The sequence below is a fragment of the Ylistrum balloti genome, unplaced genomic scaffold (assembly GCF_031769215.1).
Source record: "Ylistrum balloti isolate Yb309-2 unplaced genomic scaffold, AGI_CSIRO_Ybal_v1 Utg370000, whole genome shotgun sequence".
NCBI classification, from domain to species: domain Eukaryota; kingdom Metazoa; phylum Mollusca; class Bivalvia; order Pectinida; family Pectinidae; genus Ylistrum; species Ylistrum balloti.
The window spans coordinates 645,001-659,961 of record NW_026782078.1 but is presented as its reverse complement, the minus strand read 5'-3'; the positions used below and the strand labels follow the sequence as shown (position 1 = coordinate 659,961).

General features: G+C 40.8%; 1 protein-coding gene across 1 annotated transcript in view; it reads left to right on the top strand.

Moving 5' to 3' along the window:
- Positions 1-14,961, top strand: part of LOC132548055 (sodium-dependent serotonin transporter-like) — a 71,274-nt gene that overhangs the window by 48,321 nt on the left and 7,992 nt on the right. The window contains exons 5-11 of the mRNA XM_060211880.1: positions 27-165; positions 7,072-7,206; positions 7,505-7,608; positions 9,511-9,635; positions 12,156-12,268; positions 12,880-13,008; positions 13,708-13,807. Coding sequence (XP_060067863.1) covers positions 27-165; positions 7,072-7,206; positions 7,505-7,608; positions 9,511-9,635; positions 12,156-12,268; positions 12,880-13,008; positions 13,708-13,807 — 845 coding nt within the window. The remainder of the gene's footprint in view (positions 1-26; positions 166-7,071; positions 7,207-7,504; positions 7,609-9,510; positions 9,636-12,155; positions 12,269-12,879; positions 13,009-13,707; positions 13,808-14,961) is intronic.

The window sequence follows — 14,961 nt, the reverse complement described above, 5'->3', positions numbered from 1 at the left end:
TAGTGCCTTGATTTGGTTCATTTCAGATTCAAGGTGCTGGAGATCGACAAATCTAGAGGCGTGGAGTACGTTGGGCCACCGAAGTGGGACCTGTTGTTGTGTCTGTTGGGAGTATTCGTTCTCATCTACTTTTGTTTGTGGAAAGGCATTAAGTCCTCGGGAAAGGTAGGTCGCTATTACTTTGTTCTGTTTGTGGGAGGGCATTAAGTCCTCGGGAAAGGTAGGTCGCTATTACTTTGTTCTGTTAGTGAAAGGGCATTAAGTCCTCGGGAAAGGTAGGTCGCTATTACTTTGTTCTGTTTGTGGGAGGGCATTACGTCCTCGGGAAAGGTAGGTCGCTATTACTTTGTTCTGTTTGTGGAAGGGCATTACGTCCTCGGGAAAGGTAGGTCGCTATTACTTTGTTCTGTTTGTGGGAGGGCATTAAGTCCTCGGGAAAGGTAGGTCGCTATTACTTTGTTCTGTTTGTGGGAGGGCATTAAGTCCTCGGGAAAGGTAGGTCGCTATTACTTTGTTCTGTTAGTGGAAGGGCATTAAGTCCTCGGGAAAGGTAGGTCGCTATTACTTTGTTCTGTTTGTGGAAGGAAGGGCATTAAGTCCTCGGGAAAGGTAGGTCGCTATTACTTTGTTCTGTTTGTGGAAGGAAGGGCATTAAGTCCTCGGGAAAGGTAGGTCGCTATTACTTTGTTCTGTTTGTGGAAGGAAGGGCATTAAGTCCTCGGGAAAGGTAGGTCGCTATTACTTTGTTCTGTTTGTGGAAGGAAGGGCATTAAGTCCTCGGGAAAGGTAGGTCGCTATTACTTTGTTCTGTTAGTGGAAGGAAGGGCATTAAGTCCTCGGGAAAGGTAGGTCGCTATTACTTTGTTCTGTTTGTGGGAGGGCATTAAGTCCTCGGGAAAGGTAGGTCGCTATTACTTTGTTCTGTTTGTGGAAGGGCATTAAGTCCTCGGGAAAGGTAGGTCGCTATTACTTTGTTCTGTTTGTGGAAGGGCATTAAGTCCTCGGGAAAGGTAGGTCGCTATTACTTTGTTCTCTTTGTGGGAGGGCATTAAGTCCTCGGGAAAGGTAGGTCGCTATTACTTTGTTCTGTTTGTGGAAGGGCATTAAGTCCTCGGGAAAGGTAGGTCGCTATTACTTTGTTCTGTTTGTGGGAGGGCATTACGTCCTCGGGAAAGGTAGGTCGCTATTACTTTGTTCTGTTTGTGGAAGGGCATTACGTCCTCGGGAAAGGTAGGTCGCTATTACTTTGTTCTGTTTGTGGAAGGGCATTAAGTCCTCGGGAAAGGTAGGTCGCTATTACTTTGTTCTGTTTGTGGAAGGAAGGGCATTAAGTCCTCGGGAAAGGTAGGTCGCTATTACTTTGTTCTGTTTGTGGAAGGAAGGGCATTAAGTCCTCGGGAAAGGTAGGTCGCTATTACTTTGTTCTGTTAGTGGAAGGGCATTAAGTCCTCGGGAAAGGTAGGTCGCTATTACTTTGTTCTGTTTGTGGGAGGGCATTAAGTCCTCGGGAAAGGTAGGTCGCTATTACTTTGTTCTGTTTGTGGAAGGGCATTAAGTCCTCGGGAAAGGTAGGTCGCTATTACTTTGTTCTGTTTGTGGAAGGAAGGGCATTACGTCCTCGGGAAAGGTAGGTCGCTATTACTTTGTTCTGTTTGTGGAAGGGCATTAAGTCCTCGGGAAAGGTAGGTCGCTATTACTTTGTTCTGTTTGTGGAAGGAAGGGCATTAAGTCCTCGGGAAAGGTAGGTCGCTATTACTTTGTTCTGTTTGTGGAAGGAAGGGCATTAAGTCCTCGGGAAAGGTAGGTCGCTATTACTTTGTTCTGTTTGTGGAAGGGCATTAAGTCCTCGGGAAAGGTAGGTCGCTATTACTTTGTTCTGTTTGTGGGAGGGCATTAAGTCCTCGGGAAAGGTAGGTCGCTATTACTTTGTTCTGTTTGTGGGAGGGCATTAAGTCCTCGGGAAAGGTAGGTCGCTATTACTTTGTTCTGTTTGTGGAAGGAAGGGCATTAAGTCCTCGGGAAAGGTAGGTCGCTATTACTTTGTTCTGTTTGTGGGAGGGCATTAAGTCCTCGGGAAAGGTAGGTCGCTATTACTTTGTTCTGTTTGTGGAAGGAAGGGCATTAAGTCCTCGGGAAAGGTAGGTCGCTATTACTTTGTTCTGTTTGTGGAAGGGCATGAAGTCCTCGGGAAAGGTAGGTCGCTATTACTTTGTTCTGTTTGTGGAAGGAAGGGCATTAAGTCCTCGGGAAAGGTAGGTCGCTATTACTTTGTTCTGTTAGTGGAAAGGCATTACGTCCTCGGGAAAGGTAGGTCGCTATTACTTTGTTCTGTTTGTGGGAGGAAGGGCATTAAGTCCTCGGGAAAGGTAGGTCGCTATTACTTTGTTCTGTTAGTGGAAAGGCATTAAGTCCTCGGGAAAGGTAGGTCGCTATTACTTTGTTCTGTTTGTGGAAGGAAGGGCATTACGTCCTCGGGAAAGGTAGGTCGCTATTACTTTGTTCTGTTTGTGGGAAGGCATTAAGTCCTCGGGAAAGGTAGGTCGCTATTACTTTGTTCTGTTTGTGGGAGGGCATTAAGTCCTCGGGAAATGTAGGTCGCTATTACTTTGTTCTGTTTGTGGGAGGGCATTAAGTCCTCGGGAAAGGTAGGTCGCTATTACTTTGTTCTGTTTGTGGAAGGAAGGGCATTAAGTCCTCGGGAAAGGTAGGTCGCTATTACTTTGTTCTGTTTGTGGAAGGACATTAAGTCCTCGGGAAAGGTAGGTCGCTATTACTTTGTTCTGTTTGTGGAAGGACATTAAGTCCTCGGGAAAGGTAGGTCGCTATTACTTTGTTCTGTTTGTGGAAGGAAGGGCATTAAGTCCTCGGGAAAGGTAGGTCGCTATTACTTTGTTCTGTTTGTGGAAGGAAGGGCATTACGTCCTCGGGAAAGGTAGGTCGCTATTACTTTGTTCTGTTTGTGGGAGGGCATTACGTCCTCGGGAAAGGTAGGTCGCTATTACTTTGTTCTGTTTGTGGGAGGGCATTACGTCCTCGGGAAAGGTAGGTCGCTATTACTTTGTTCTGTTTGTGGGAGGGCATTAAGTCCTCGGGAAAGGTAGGTCGCTATTACTTTGTTCTGTTTGTGGAAGGGCATTAAGTCCTCGGGAAAGGTAGGTCGCTATTACTTTGTTCTGTTTGTGGAAGGGCATTAAGTCCTCGGGAAAGGTAGGTCGCTATTACTTTGTTCTGTTTGTGGGAGGGCATTACGTCCTCGGGAAAGGTAGGTCGCTATTACTTTGTTCTGTTTGTGGAAGGGCATTACGTCCTCGGGAAAGGTAGGTCGCTATTACTTTGTTCTGTTTGTGGAAGGGCATTAAGTCCTCGGGAAAGGTAGGTCGCTATTACTTTGTTCTGTTTGTGGAAGGAAGGGCATTAAGTCCTCGGGAAAGGTAGGTCGCTATTACTTTGTTCTGTTTGTGGGAGGGCATTAAGTCCTCGGGAAAGGTAGGTCGCTATTACTTTGTTCTGTTTGTGGAAGGAAGGGCATTAAGTCCTCGGGAAAGGTAGGTCGCTATTACTTTGTTCTGTTTGTGGAAGGAAGGGCATTAAGTCCTCGGGAAAGGTAGGTCGCTATTACTTTGTTCTGTTTGTGGAAGGGCATTAAGTCCTCGGGAAAGGTAGGTCGCTATTACTTTGTTCTGTTTGTGGGAGGGCATTAAGTCCTCGGGAAAGGTAGGTCGCTATTACTTTGTTCTGTTTGTGGGAGGGCATTAAGTCCTCGGGAAAGGTAGGTCGCTATTACTTTGTTCTGTTTGTGGAAGGAAGGGCATTAAGTCCTCGGGAAAGGTAGGTCGCTATTACTTTGTTCTGTTTGTGGGAGGGCATTAAGTCCTCGGGAAAGGTAGGTCGCTATTACTTTGTTCTGTTTGTGGAAGGAAGGGCATTAAGTCCTCGGGAAAGGTAGGTCGCTATTACTTTGTTCTGTTTGTGGAAGGGCATTAAGTCCTCGGGAAAGGTAGGTCGCTATTACTTTGTTCTGTTTGTGGAAGGAAGGGCATTAAGTCCTCGGGAAAGGTAGGTCGCTATTACTTTGTTCTGTTAGTGGAAAGGCATTACGTCCTCGGGAAAGGTAGGTCGCTATTACTTTGTTCTGTTTGTGGGAGGAAGGGCATTAAGTCCTCGGGAAAGGTAGGTCGCTATTACTTTGTTCTGTTAGTGGAAAGGCATTAAGTCCTCGGGAAAGGTAGGTCGCTATTACTTTGTTCTGTTTATGGAAGGAAGGGCATTACGTCCTCGGGAAAGGTAGGTCGCTATTACTTTGTTCTGTTTGTGGGAAGGCATTAAGTCGTCGGGAAAGGTAGGTCGCTATTACTTTGTTCTGTTTGTGGAAGGAAGGGCATTACGTCCTCGGGAAAGGTAGGTCGCTATTACTTTGTTCTGTTTGTGGAAGGGCATTAAGTCCTCGGGAAAGGTAGGTCGCTATTACTTTGTTCTGTTTGTGGAAGGAAGGGCATTAAGTCCTCGGGAAAGGTAGGTCGCTATTACTTTGTTCTGTTTGTGGAAGGAAGGGCATTAAGTCCTCGGGAAAGGTAGGTCGCTATTACTTTGTTCTGTTTGTGGAAGGGCATTAAGTCCTCGGGAAAGGTAGGTCGCTATTACTTTGTTCTGTTTGTGGGAGGGCATTAAGTCCTCGGGAAAGGTAGGTCGCTATTACTTTGTTCTGTTTGTGGGAGGGCATTAAGTCCTCGGGAAAGGTAGGTCGCTATTACTTTGTTCTGTTTGTGGAAGGAAGGGCATTAAGTCCTCGGGAAAGGTAGGTCGCTATTACTTTGTTCTGTTTGTGGGAGGGCATTAAGTCCTCGGGAAAGGTAGGTCGCTATTACTTTGTTCTGTTTGTGGAAGGAAGGGCATTAAGTCCTCGGGAAAGGTAGGTCGCTATTACTTTGTTCTGTTTGTGGAAGGGCATTAAGTCCTCGGGAAAGGTAGGTCGCTATTACTTTGTTCTGTTTGTGGAAGGAAGGGCATTAAGTCCTCGGGAAAGGTAGGTCGCTATTACTTTGTTCTGTTTGTGGAAAGGCATTACGTCCTCGGGAAAGGTAGGTCGCTATTACTTTGTTCTGTTTGTGGGAGGAAGGGCATTAAGTCCTCGGGAAAGGTAGGTCGCTATTACTTTGTTCTGTTAGTGGAAAGGCATTAAGTCCTCGGGAAAGGTAGGTCGCTATTACTTTGTTCTGTTTGTGGAAGGAAGGGCATTACGTCCTCGGGAAAGGTAGGTCGCTATTACTTTGTTCTGTTTGTGGGAAGGCATTAAGTCCTCGGGAAAGGTAGGTCGCTATTACTTTGTTCTGTTTGTGGGAGGGCATTAAGTCCTCGGGAAATGTAGGTCGCTATTACTTTGTTCTGTTTGTGGGAGGGCATTAAGTCCTCGGGAAAGGTAGGTCGCTATTACTTTGTTCTGTTTGTGGAAGGAAGGGCATTAAGTCCTCGGGAAAGGTAGGTCGCTATTACTTTGTTCTGTTTGTGGAAGGACATTAAGTCCTCGGGAAAGGTAGGTCGCTATTACTTTGTTCTGTTTGTGGAAGGACATTAAGTCCTCGGGAAAGGTAGGTCGCTATTACTTTGTTCTGTTTGTGGAAGGAAGGGCATTAAGTCCTCGGGAAAGGTAGGTCGCTATTACTTTGTTCTGTTTGTGGAAGGAAGGGCATTACGTCCTCGGGAAAGGTAGGTCGCTATTACTTTGTTCTGTTTGTGGAAGGGCATTAAGTCCTCGGGAAAGGTAGGTCGCTATTACTTTGTTCTGTTTGTGGGAGGGCATTAAGTCCTCGGGAAAGGTAGGTCGCTATTACTTTGTTCTGTTTGTGGAAAGGCATTAAGTCCTCGGGAAAGGTAGGTCGCTATTACTTTGTTCTGTTTGTGGGAGGGCATTACGTCCTCGGGAAAGGTAGGTCGCTATTACTTTGTTCTGTTTGTGGAAGGGCATTAAGTCCTCGGGAAAGGTAGGTCGCTATTACTTTGTTCTGTTTGTGGAAGGGCATTAAGTCCTCGGGAAAGGTAGGTCGCTATTACTTTGTTCTGTTTGTGGAAGGAAGGGCATTAAGTCCTCGGGAAAGGTAGGTCGCTATTACTTTGTTCTGTTTGTGGGAGGGCATTACGTCCTCGGGAAAGGTAGGTCGCTATTACTTTGTTCTGTTTGTGGGAGGGCATTAAGTCCTCGGGAAAGGTAGGTCGCTATTACTTTGTTCTGTTTGTGGAAGATCGATAAATTCCCGGGAAAGGTAGGATACTATTACTTTGTTCTTTTTTTGGAAGGGCATGAAGTCTTGTGGAATCAAAGTCCAACTTCTGGTTGTGGAAAGAAAGGAAATCCTGGGGAAAGAGAGGTCACCGTTACTTTGTATTAATGGGTCTGAAACCATAGTAATTCATCAGTTGTTTTATAATTAGGCCACCGGTTTAAACATTGTGTAATCGCATATTGATTCGTTTCATTGAGTAGCATGTCTTGTTTTACGAGAACCCTGCCGTAAGACGGACTGGTATTACAATTGTTTACTTTGAGTAGGTTGTCTGACAGGGTTAGTAACAAACCTGTCCCTCTGGTATAGATATTGTTTAACTTGAGCAGGTTGTCTGACAGGGTTAGTAACAAACCTGTCCCTCTGGTATAGATATTGTTTATTTTGAGCAGATTGTCAGACAGGGTTAGTAACAAACCTGTCCCTCTGGTATAGATATTGTTTAACTTGAGCAGGTTGTCTGACAGGGTTAGTAACAAACCTGTCCCTCTGGTATAGATATTGTTTACTTAGAGTATGTTGTCAGACAGGGTTAGTAACAAACCTGACCCTCTGGTATAGATATTGTTCAACTTGAGTAGGTTGTCAGACAGGGTTAGTAACAAACCTGTCCCTCTGGTATCGATATCATTTAACTTGAGCAAGTTGTCAGACAGGGCTAGTAACAAACCTGTCCCTCTGGTATAGATATTGTTTACTTAGAGTATGTTGTCAGACAGGGTTAGTTACAAACCTGTCCGTATTCTATAATGTTGATATTACATTAACCCCCGCTCTGTTTTACCTTGATCAGGCAGTGTGGGTAACCGCGACTTTACCATACATAGTCTTATTCATCCTCCTCATTCGGGGATGCACCCTCCCCGGTGCTGCCAAAGGAGTCTTGTACTATCTTCGGCCGCAGTGGCATCGCCTTAACGATGTAAACGTAAGTTGCCATACTCCATGTATTACTGTCTCGATAAGTCACGTGGTTTATCTATATAATTAAGATAGCGTGTGTTATCAACATTAGCATTTGATTGAATGGTTTCGATAGATATTGCATAGTTGTTTTAGTGATTGCTTTAAATCATTCACTGAAAATTTGTAACAAAATTTCCTTTACCTAAAAGTTTTGAAATATTACCTCATGTTTTCAGTTGCTTTTTGTCGGAAATTTGTGTTGATGTTTTGTCCGTTAAGTGTTTCACAATCGGTTAAAACAATTACATGTTGTTCTTCAGGTATGGTTAGATGCAGCTACACAGGTCTTCTTCTCACTTGGGCCAGGGTTCGGGACTTTGTTGGCTCTTTCCAGCTACAACAAATTCAACAACAATTGTTATTTGTAAGTACAGAGCAGTTGTGAAAAACAGAAAGCAGTCTTAAGCCTTATGGAACTGTATTGTTACTTTTATAGCGTGATCTGTCTAATGCCCAGCCTAACTCTACTGTAATTTGTATTGCGTGACCAATCAGTGTTACGCCCAGCCTAACTCTACTGTACTTTGTATTGCATAATCAAATCAGTGTTATGCCCAGCCTAACTCTACTGTAATTTGTATTGCGTGACCAATCAGTGTTATGCCCAGCCTAACTCTACTGTAATTTGTATTGCGTGACCAATCAGTGTTACGCCCAGCCTAACTCTACTGTAATTTGTATTGCGTAATCAATCAGGGTTATGCCCAGACTAACTCTACTGTAATTTGTATTGCGTAACCAATCAGTGTTATGCCCAGCCTAACTCTACTGTAATTTGTATTGCGTGACCAATCAGTGTTACGCCCAGCCTAACTCTACTGTAATTTGTATTGCGTGACCAATCAGTGTTACGCCCAGCCTAACTCTACTGTAATTTGTATTGCGTGACCAATCAGTGTTATGCCCAGCCTAACTCTACTGTAATTTGTATTGCGTGACCAATCAGTGTTATGCCCAGCCTAACTCTACTGTACTTTGTATTGCGTGACCAATCAGTGTTATGCCCAGCCTAACTCTACTGTAATTTGTATTGCGTGACCAATCAGTGTTACGCCCAGCCTAACTCTACTGTAATTTGTATTGCGTGACCAATCAGTGTTACGCCCAGCCTAACTCTACTGTAATTTGTATTGCGTGACCAATCAGTGTTACGCCCAGCCTAACTCTACTGTAATTTGTATTGCGTAACCAATCAGTGTTATGCCCAGCCTAACTCTACTGTAATTTGTATTGCGTAATCAATCAGTGTTACGCCCAGCCTAACTCTACTGTAATTTGTATCGCATAAGTAATCAGTGTTCTGCCCAGATTAACACTGCTGTAGTTTGTATTACGTAAATGATCAATGTTATACTCAGCTTAACTCTGCTGTAACTGTGATATCGTGATAAACCATTGTTACGCTCATCTGATGTAATAACCAACCTATGTTTTTCAAAAGTTCACCCTTATCAAATATTATATACCAACTGGATCTTTTGTAATAAGATAAAAATTATTTAGCGATTATCCTTTCATTTACCTTTAAATATATATATGTATAATTATAAACTCATTGCTGTAAATATCCAGTTGAGTAAATTAACCGTGTATATGTACGACTAAGAAATCTTCAATGTAATTATGTAGGACGGGGCAGGTTTCTGTACCGATTTTGTTCTACAAAAATATATAGAATGTATGAGAGATTTTCGGAGGCGTTACGTCACTGAACTTTATTTTCACTGTACAGAAATTGAAGGTCGACAGAATCATTCTATAGTGAAGGTTCCCATTTGACAACATTTAATCTACAGGATGAAAGACGAAGTGATGTATTTGTGTTTGGCAATGATTTTAGGCATGTCTTCACTCTCTCGGCCTGCTGTGTAGGTGGTTTTGCGGAGGATATGGATGGCCTACAATCTCCATCAGTCAGTGGTGATAAATCTCAAATTTTCATTCCAGCACATGTCGCAGATCCATCGACAGATAATGAAACCAATTTCAAGAATAAAAACTTGTAAACATCTTCCAACACCTCGTGTATGTCTATTATTCATACAAATTTGCCTTGACTGTGAGCCTTAGAGCGATAAAGCGCTACGATGCACACTGCCAGTACATTGTGGTCCCTTCTCCTCTTAACCTCTTGGCATACAAAATGAAAATCACTCGCAAATCATAGTTTTTGCTGAGTATGTAGTCATACTCATCTTATTTTTTCCCAAATGATTTTATTCAAAGCTCTCTGATAGGATATTTTTTTTTATTTTGTTCCCAACAGAGACGCCATGGTAACGAGCGTGATAAACTGCCTCACGAGTTTTTTGGCGGGATTTGTTGTGTTCTCGGTGCTCGGCTATATGGCACTGCAACAGAGCCGGGATATTGACAAGGTCGCCGTCGAAGGTTAGTACGCACCACAAAAATAATGACGTCATACTTATATGTTTTCTATTCTCAAAGTACTGTTCATAAAACTAGATGACCCAAATTCATTAGATACCAAGAATAAAAGCCTTAATGTCATACCTTGCGAGATTAGTGACATTTCGGAGATACCAATGAGATTGGTGAACGATTGTATCAGCAACATTCCTCATCGTAAGGTTAATGGCGGTGGTTAGGGCGAATCGCAGACATTTTCTTCATATCAACGGCGGCATCTCAGTTGCCAGGATCTCACATGTACTGCTTTCAGACACACCCCCAGTTGTTTGTAAACAATACACGTGCATTGTCTATGCAAGAGTTTATTGATTGAAACAGTGGTTTTCTGGTAACGGGAAATTCGGTGGAGGAAGGAACATTAAGTCCTTTGTGTACAGTACCGCACCTGCATTGGGTTTTGATTCAAACGTCAAATTTCTGGTGTGTTGGTGTATATCGGTGATCCTTGTGATGCCTAGACAGATTTATAAAAAGACCACAGAAATGAGTTGTCGATTCCTTTTTTTGCGTACGTTGCTTGCAATGCTTGCTGTGTACAATTTCGGCTAATCAGATTCTACCTACAGAAAAAACATCCCCGGGGTGTCTTATTTCTAAAACCTACGTACAGGAATGTGTGCAATATCTGTTAATTATCAAGTTTCAATGTATATTTTGGACCAAAATGATAAAACATTATGAATTTACAGATATACAAATATTAAAATTGCCTTTTTTTGCAGCAATAGATCCGGCACACATTGAAAATTGGCATTTACGAAAATGCACATTACGGTACACCAAAGGCCCAAATTGAAAATTGGAATGAAAATAATTACGAAAATGCTCATTAAAGTACACGAAAGGTACAAATTGAAAATTGGAATGAAAATAATTACGAAAATGCTCATTAAAGTACACGAAAGGTACAAATTGAAAATTGGAATGAAAATAATTACGAAAATGCTCATTAAAGTACACGAAAGGTACAAATTGAAAATTGGAATGAAAATAATTACGAAAATGCTCATTAAAGTACACGGAAGGTACAAATTGAAAATTGGAATGAAAATAATTACGAAAATGCTCATTAAAGTACACGGAAGGTACAAATTGAAAATTGGAATGAAAATAATTACGAAAATGCTCATTACGGTACACCAAAGGCCCAAATTGAAAATTGGAATGAAAATAATTACGAAAATGCACATTAAAGTACACGAAAGGTACAAATTGAAAATTGGAATGAAAATAATTACGAAAATGCTCATTAAAGTACACGGAAGGTACAAATTTAAAATTGGAATGAAAATAATTACGAAAATGCTCATTACGGTACACCAAAGGCCCAAATTGAAAATTGGAATGAAAATAATTACGAAAATGCTCATTAAAGTACACGAAAGGTACAAATTGAAAATTGGAATGAAAATAATTACGAAAATGCTCATTACGGTACACCAAAAGACTGAGAACTCATATTTTTTTTGTTCTGAGCTACATTTTGTATAACCAAAGTCTCATGTGGACAACCTAACAACGGTATAGAATGCAAGACTTCAACTAGTACCTTAAGGATGGCTCATTTCATTTTACATAGATTATAACAGGTGTGGATTGCACATGTTATGTGTTCGCACAAATAAATGATCTAAGTGATAATGGAGTGAACACATCTGGATATGCCAGACATCTAGAACGATGGACGACAGCTGTCGTTGTTTACAACGGTTTCAAATTGTCTTCGGGATACGAGGTTTTAAACCTCTTTTTTTTCTCATTTCAAAATTGTTTTGTCTTATGAAAGCTTCACTTATAATGTATACAGGATTGTATATATTGAGATCGTTGGCTTTATTAAAAGTGACCAAATGTGTTCACATTTCAATCATATACATTTCATAGAACGATTTAGTCTTACTCTTCCGGAACACCTGGTCTTATTATCCTTGCTATTTTCAGGATTCTTAATATTTTGCCCTAGTTTCAATGAGTTTGAGTTTGGATTTTGATTGTGTTGACATACTGATATCTGATTTTTTTTGGCTTTGTTCGCTGAGTGAAATTAGCATTTAGTGAACTTATGGTTAGAGTCCGTGGACGTATATGCTAAACACTGAAAGGAACTATCAAAACTGATCCGTTATACCCACTCATATCTTTTATGAATATGCATTAACCAGTAACTCCTTATAGTAAAATATTAATATTTCGGGTATACGGGATGGAAGTTAGAATCTGAGGTAAATGAATTCATGCGGAAAATAAGGCTACTATGAAATTATCTATAATTATTGTTTTGCATCTGACAAATGAAGAATCACCCAAATGGACCATCTTTAATTGTCCGATTCTGCAAACATTGTGTTCTCAATGCGGAATCCATGTTTTTGGCCCCTATTTACAATTATACAATTTACATGTACAAGTACCTTTGTATGTTGTGTACTGCAGGCCCACGACATTATTAGGATTGAAATATAACATTTTGTATTGCAGGACCAGGTCTTGTTTTCGTCGTGTACCCAGAAGCCATTGCGACATTAGATGGTTCCATATTTTGGTCCATTATCTTCTTCCTAATGTTGATAACGCTTGGTTTAGATAGTACGGTGAGTTTTTTACGTGATCTTGTTCTGAGTATGGAGTATAATTAAATAGTACGTGATTTGTTAGTTCACGAAACTAAAGTGATATTGTTTCAAAACATTCAAAATATGTGGTTGGAACTTAGCTTTATTAAGTAAGTCCTTTCCTGATTATTTCCACAATTTGGTTCTGAAACTCAGTCGATTGCCGCTGGAGTACATTACAATCATAAACTAATGTGTTAAATACGAAATGCTAGACAGCTTAGATTCTAAAGAAAATAACTGAGAATAATATTATAGGAAGAATGTTAACATGTCTGTGATTGTAACCGTGAGGCTATCGTAAACATTTGTAAACTCATTTCAACCGCATAGCGGTATCCACATTCATCATCTTCTATATATGCATCCTGAAGAAAAAAACTACAATCTGTGTATAAGTTAAATATTGGTATTCAATTAAATCTTTGTACTCCATATGAACGGAACACTACGTTATGATAGCTTGTTTTTGTATTTGAAAATGATATCTGAAGAGAAAAATCAAACACAGTATCAAGATATGATTACAATTAAGCAATTTTACACGTCCTTTAAATACTGCTGACTTTCTTATATTTGCGTGGTTTCAGTTTGGGGGATTGGAGGCGGTCATCACGGCTGTGTGTGATAATTTTGGTGTGGTCAGAAACAGACGGGAACTGTTTGTGTTGGCCCTGGTCGTGTACTGTTTCCTCGGTGCTATATCCACAACCACATACGTAAGTCGTTATACCAACTTAATTAACAACTTTACAGTTAATCAGGTGAAGATTATGAAAAGTAATTATAGATCATTAAAAAGAAAGCTTGAACCAAATCGGGCGCGGTTGATCATTGATAATAACGTGCTGTTCACTTTTTTCCTTTTGCACAACCTTCGAGATCACAGGTGGAAGAAACTGCTGGTGGATTTTTTGTCCTCGAAGTTTGCCGTAAACTGCATGCCATGCTTTCATTCTTTCGAATAGTTAGACAGTTCAGAATATGTAAATGTACTCTTAAATTCTCTTATATATTAAAAATACAAAATTAATGAACTGTGGGGCAAGTGCACCTTCTGATCTAGTTTTTCTTGCGATCATTTTGGATTTCAAAATTTAGGCCCTTAGCATCACTGGCGAGTTCTAGAAGGACGAAACAGTTGTATGGTGCAGTTTAATTCAGTGTTTCGCTCTTTTTCATCTTATTCTAAGTTTGTATTAAAAGGTCCAACTCACTTGTGTGTCTTTTGTAGAATTCTGAGATCAACAGTCATGCTCTCTTTTTTTGGGAACAAAAATGAAAGGATAACAGAAAACATGAAAATAAATCCGTCGGAATATTGTTTGTAAGGGCGGAATCGGTAAAGTTTCTTTCCAAATATAAACAATGTATCTGTATTTCTTAAATGATTGATTGTCTCCTTGCCACGTGTTTAGGGGGGCCAGTTTGTCATCAATCTGTTGGATCGCCATGCCGCTCCAATATCCCTCATCTTCATCTGTTTCTGTGAGGCCATCGCCGTGAACTGGTTTTACGGTACGTATTTGTCACTTAAGAAGAATGTCTATAACAGTAAAAACAGCCATTTTTCATTCTCTTAGTAATCATCCGAACTATTGGAAGATTGAATACGTTTATTTTCTCCGGAAAAAGAACTTGCCTTCTTTGGGAATTCGTATATCATCAGTGCATCTTAAAAATATATAGCCGGAAACATCTGATTTTTTTAAGGAATTCATTTTATATTACAATTGATCTTAAAATGGATGAGAGCCTTTCGATTGAACAGCACTGTGTTGTGTACATACTAGTCCGAAGAGAGGGATGCGGTCTGAGATGTTGAGTGTTCGGTGATGGAATTGATAGGCCAGAAAAGTGATCGGTCGAAAATGAGTTATAGAAGGGGCCAGAAGGAATATTTGAAGAGAGGGATTAGGTCTGAAGACTAGGTGGAGAAGGGGTCAGCGATGACGTAGAAGGCTTTAGTCAACAGTGTTATTTGAACAGGTACAGAAATTTATAAAGAAAATGATTGACATGTTTGGAGCGAAATCTATTCATCCGAAGGACACAATCAGTTGACTTTCCTTAGGATGACGAACCTCACGCCGCGGAATGACTCTACAGAGACGCATTGTCATTACCTCACGGGAAAACTGTTTCTGCATATCGTTTGTACAGTGGAGCCAGACACATTCGTCTTTATCAAAGCAACGGGATTGCTTTTTGATCTGGAAATCAAGCGATATATTGTGACATTCTGAGCATGAATTTCTAAAAGATGCAATTTTCATCGATCGCGGAGCTAAACGTGTTACCGATACAGATTAAAACTCGGGGCAGATTTACACTGCGAGCAGGATACAGATGAATACAAGCCCCGGCCAATACCTAGAATGACAGCTTCTATGTGTAACAAGCAAACTAAGCTATGTCTTTTTTACCACTCACAGTCGCTCACGGAGTTCAGATTTGTTGTATTTTTAATTGTGTATCCTGAGACACAGCTGGCAATGCATGGTCCTGAGTGAACAATCCCATTTGACTTGTTTTGATTCAAGGAAAAATTGAAATATCATCGATGCTTAGATCGATGTCATAGCGTTTACGTTGTCGACATTTCTAACCAAACTATCTAAACCTTATGCTGATGAAGTTTTATTCATATGCTTGCTTGTTATCGTTAAATT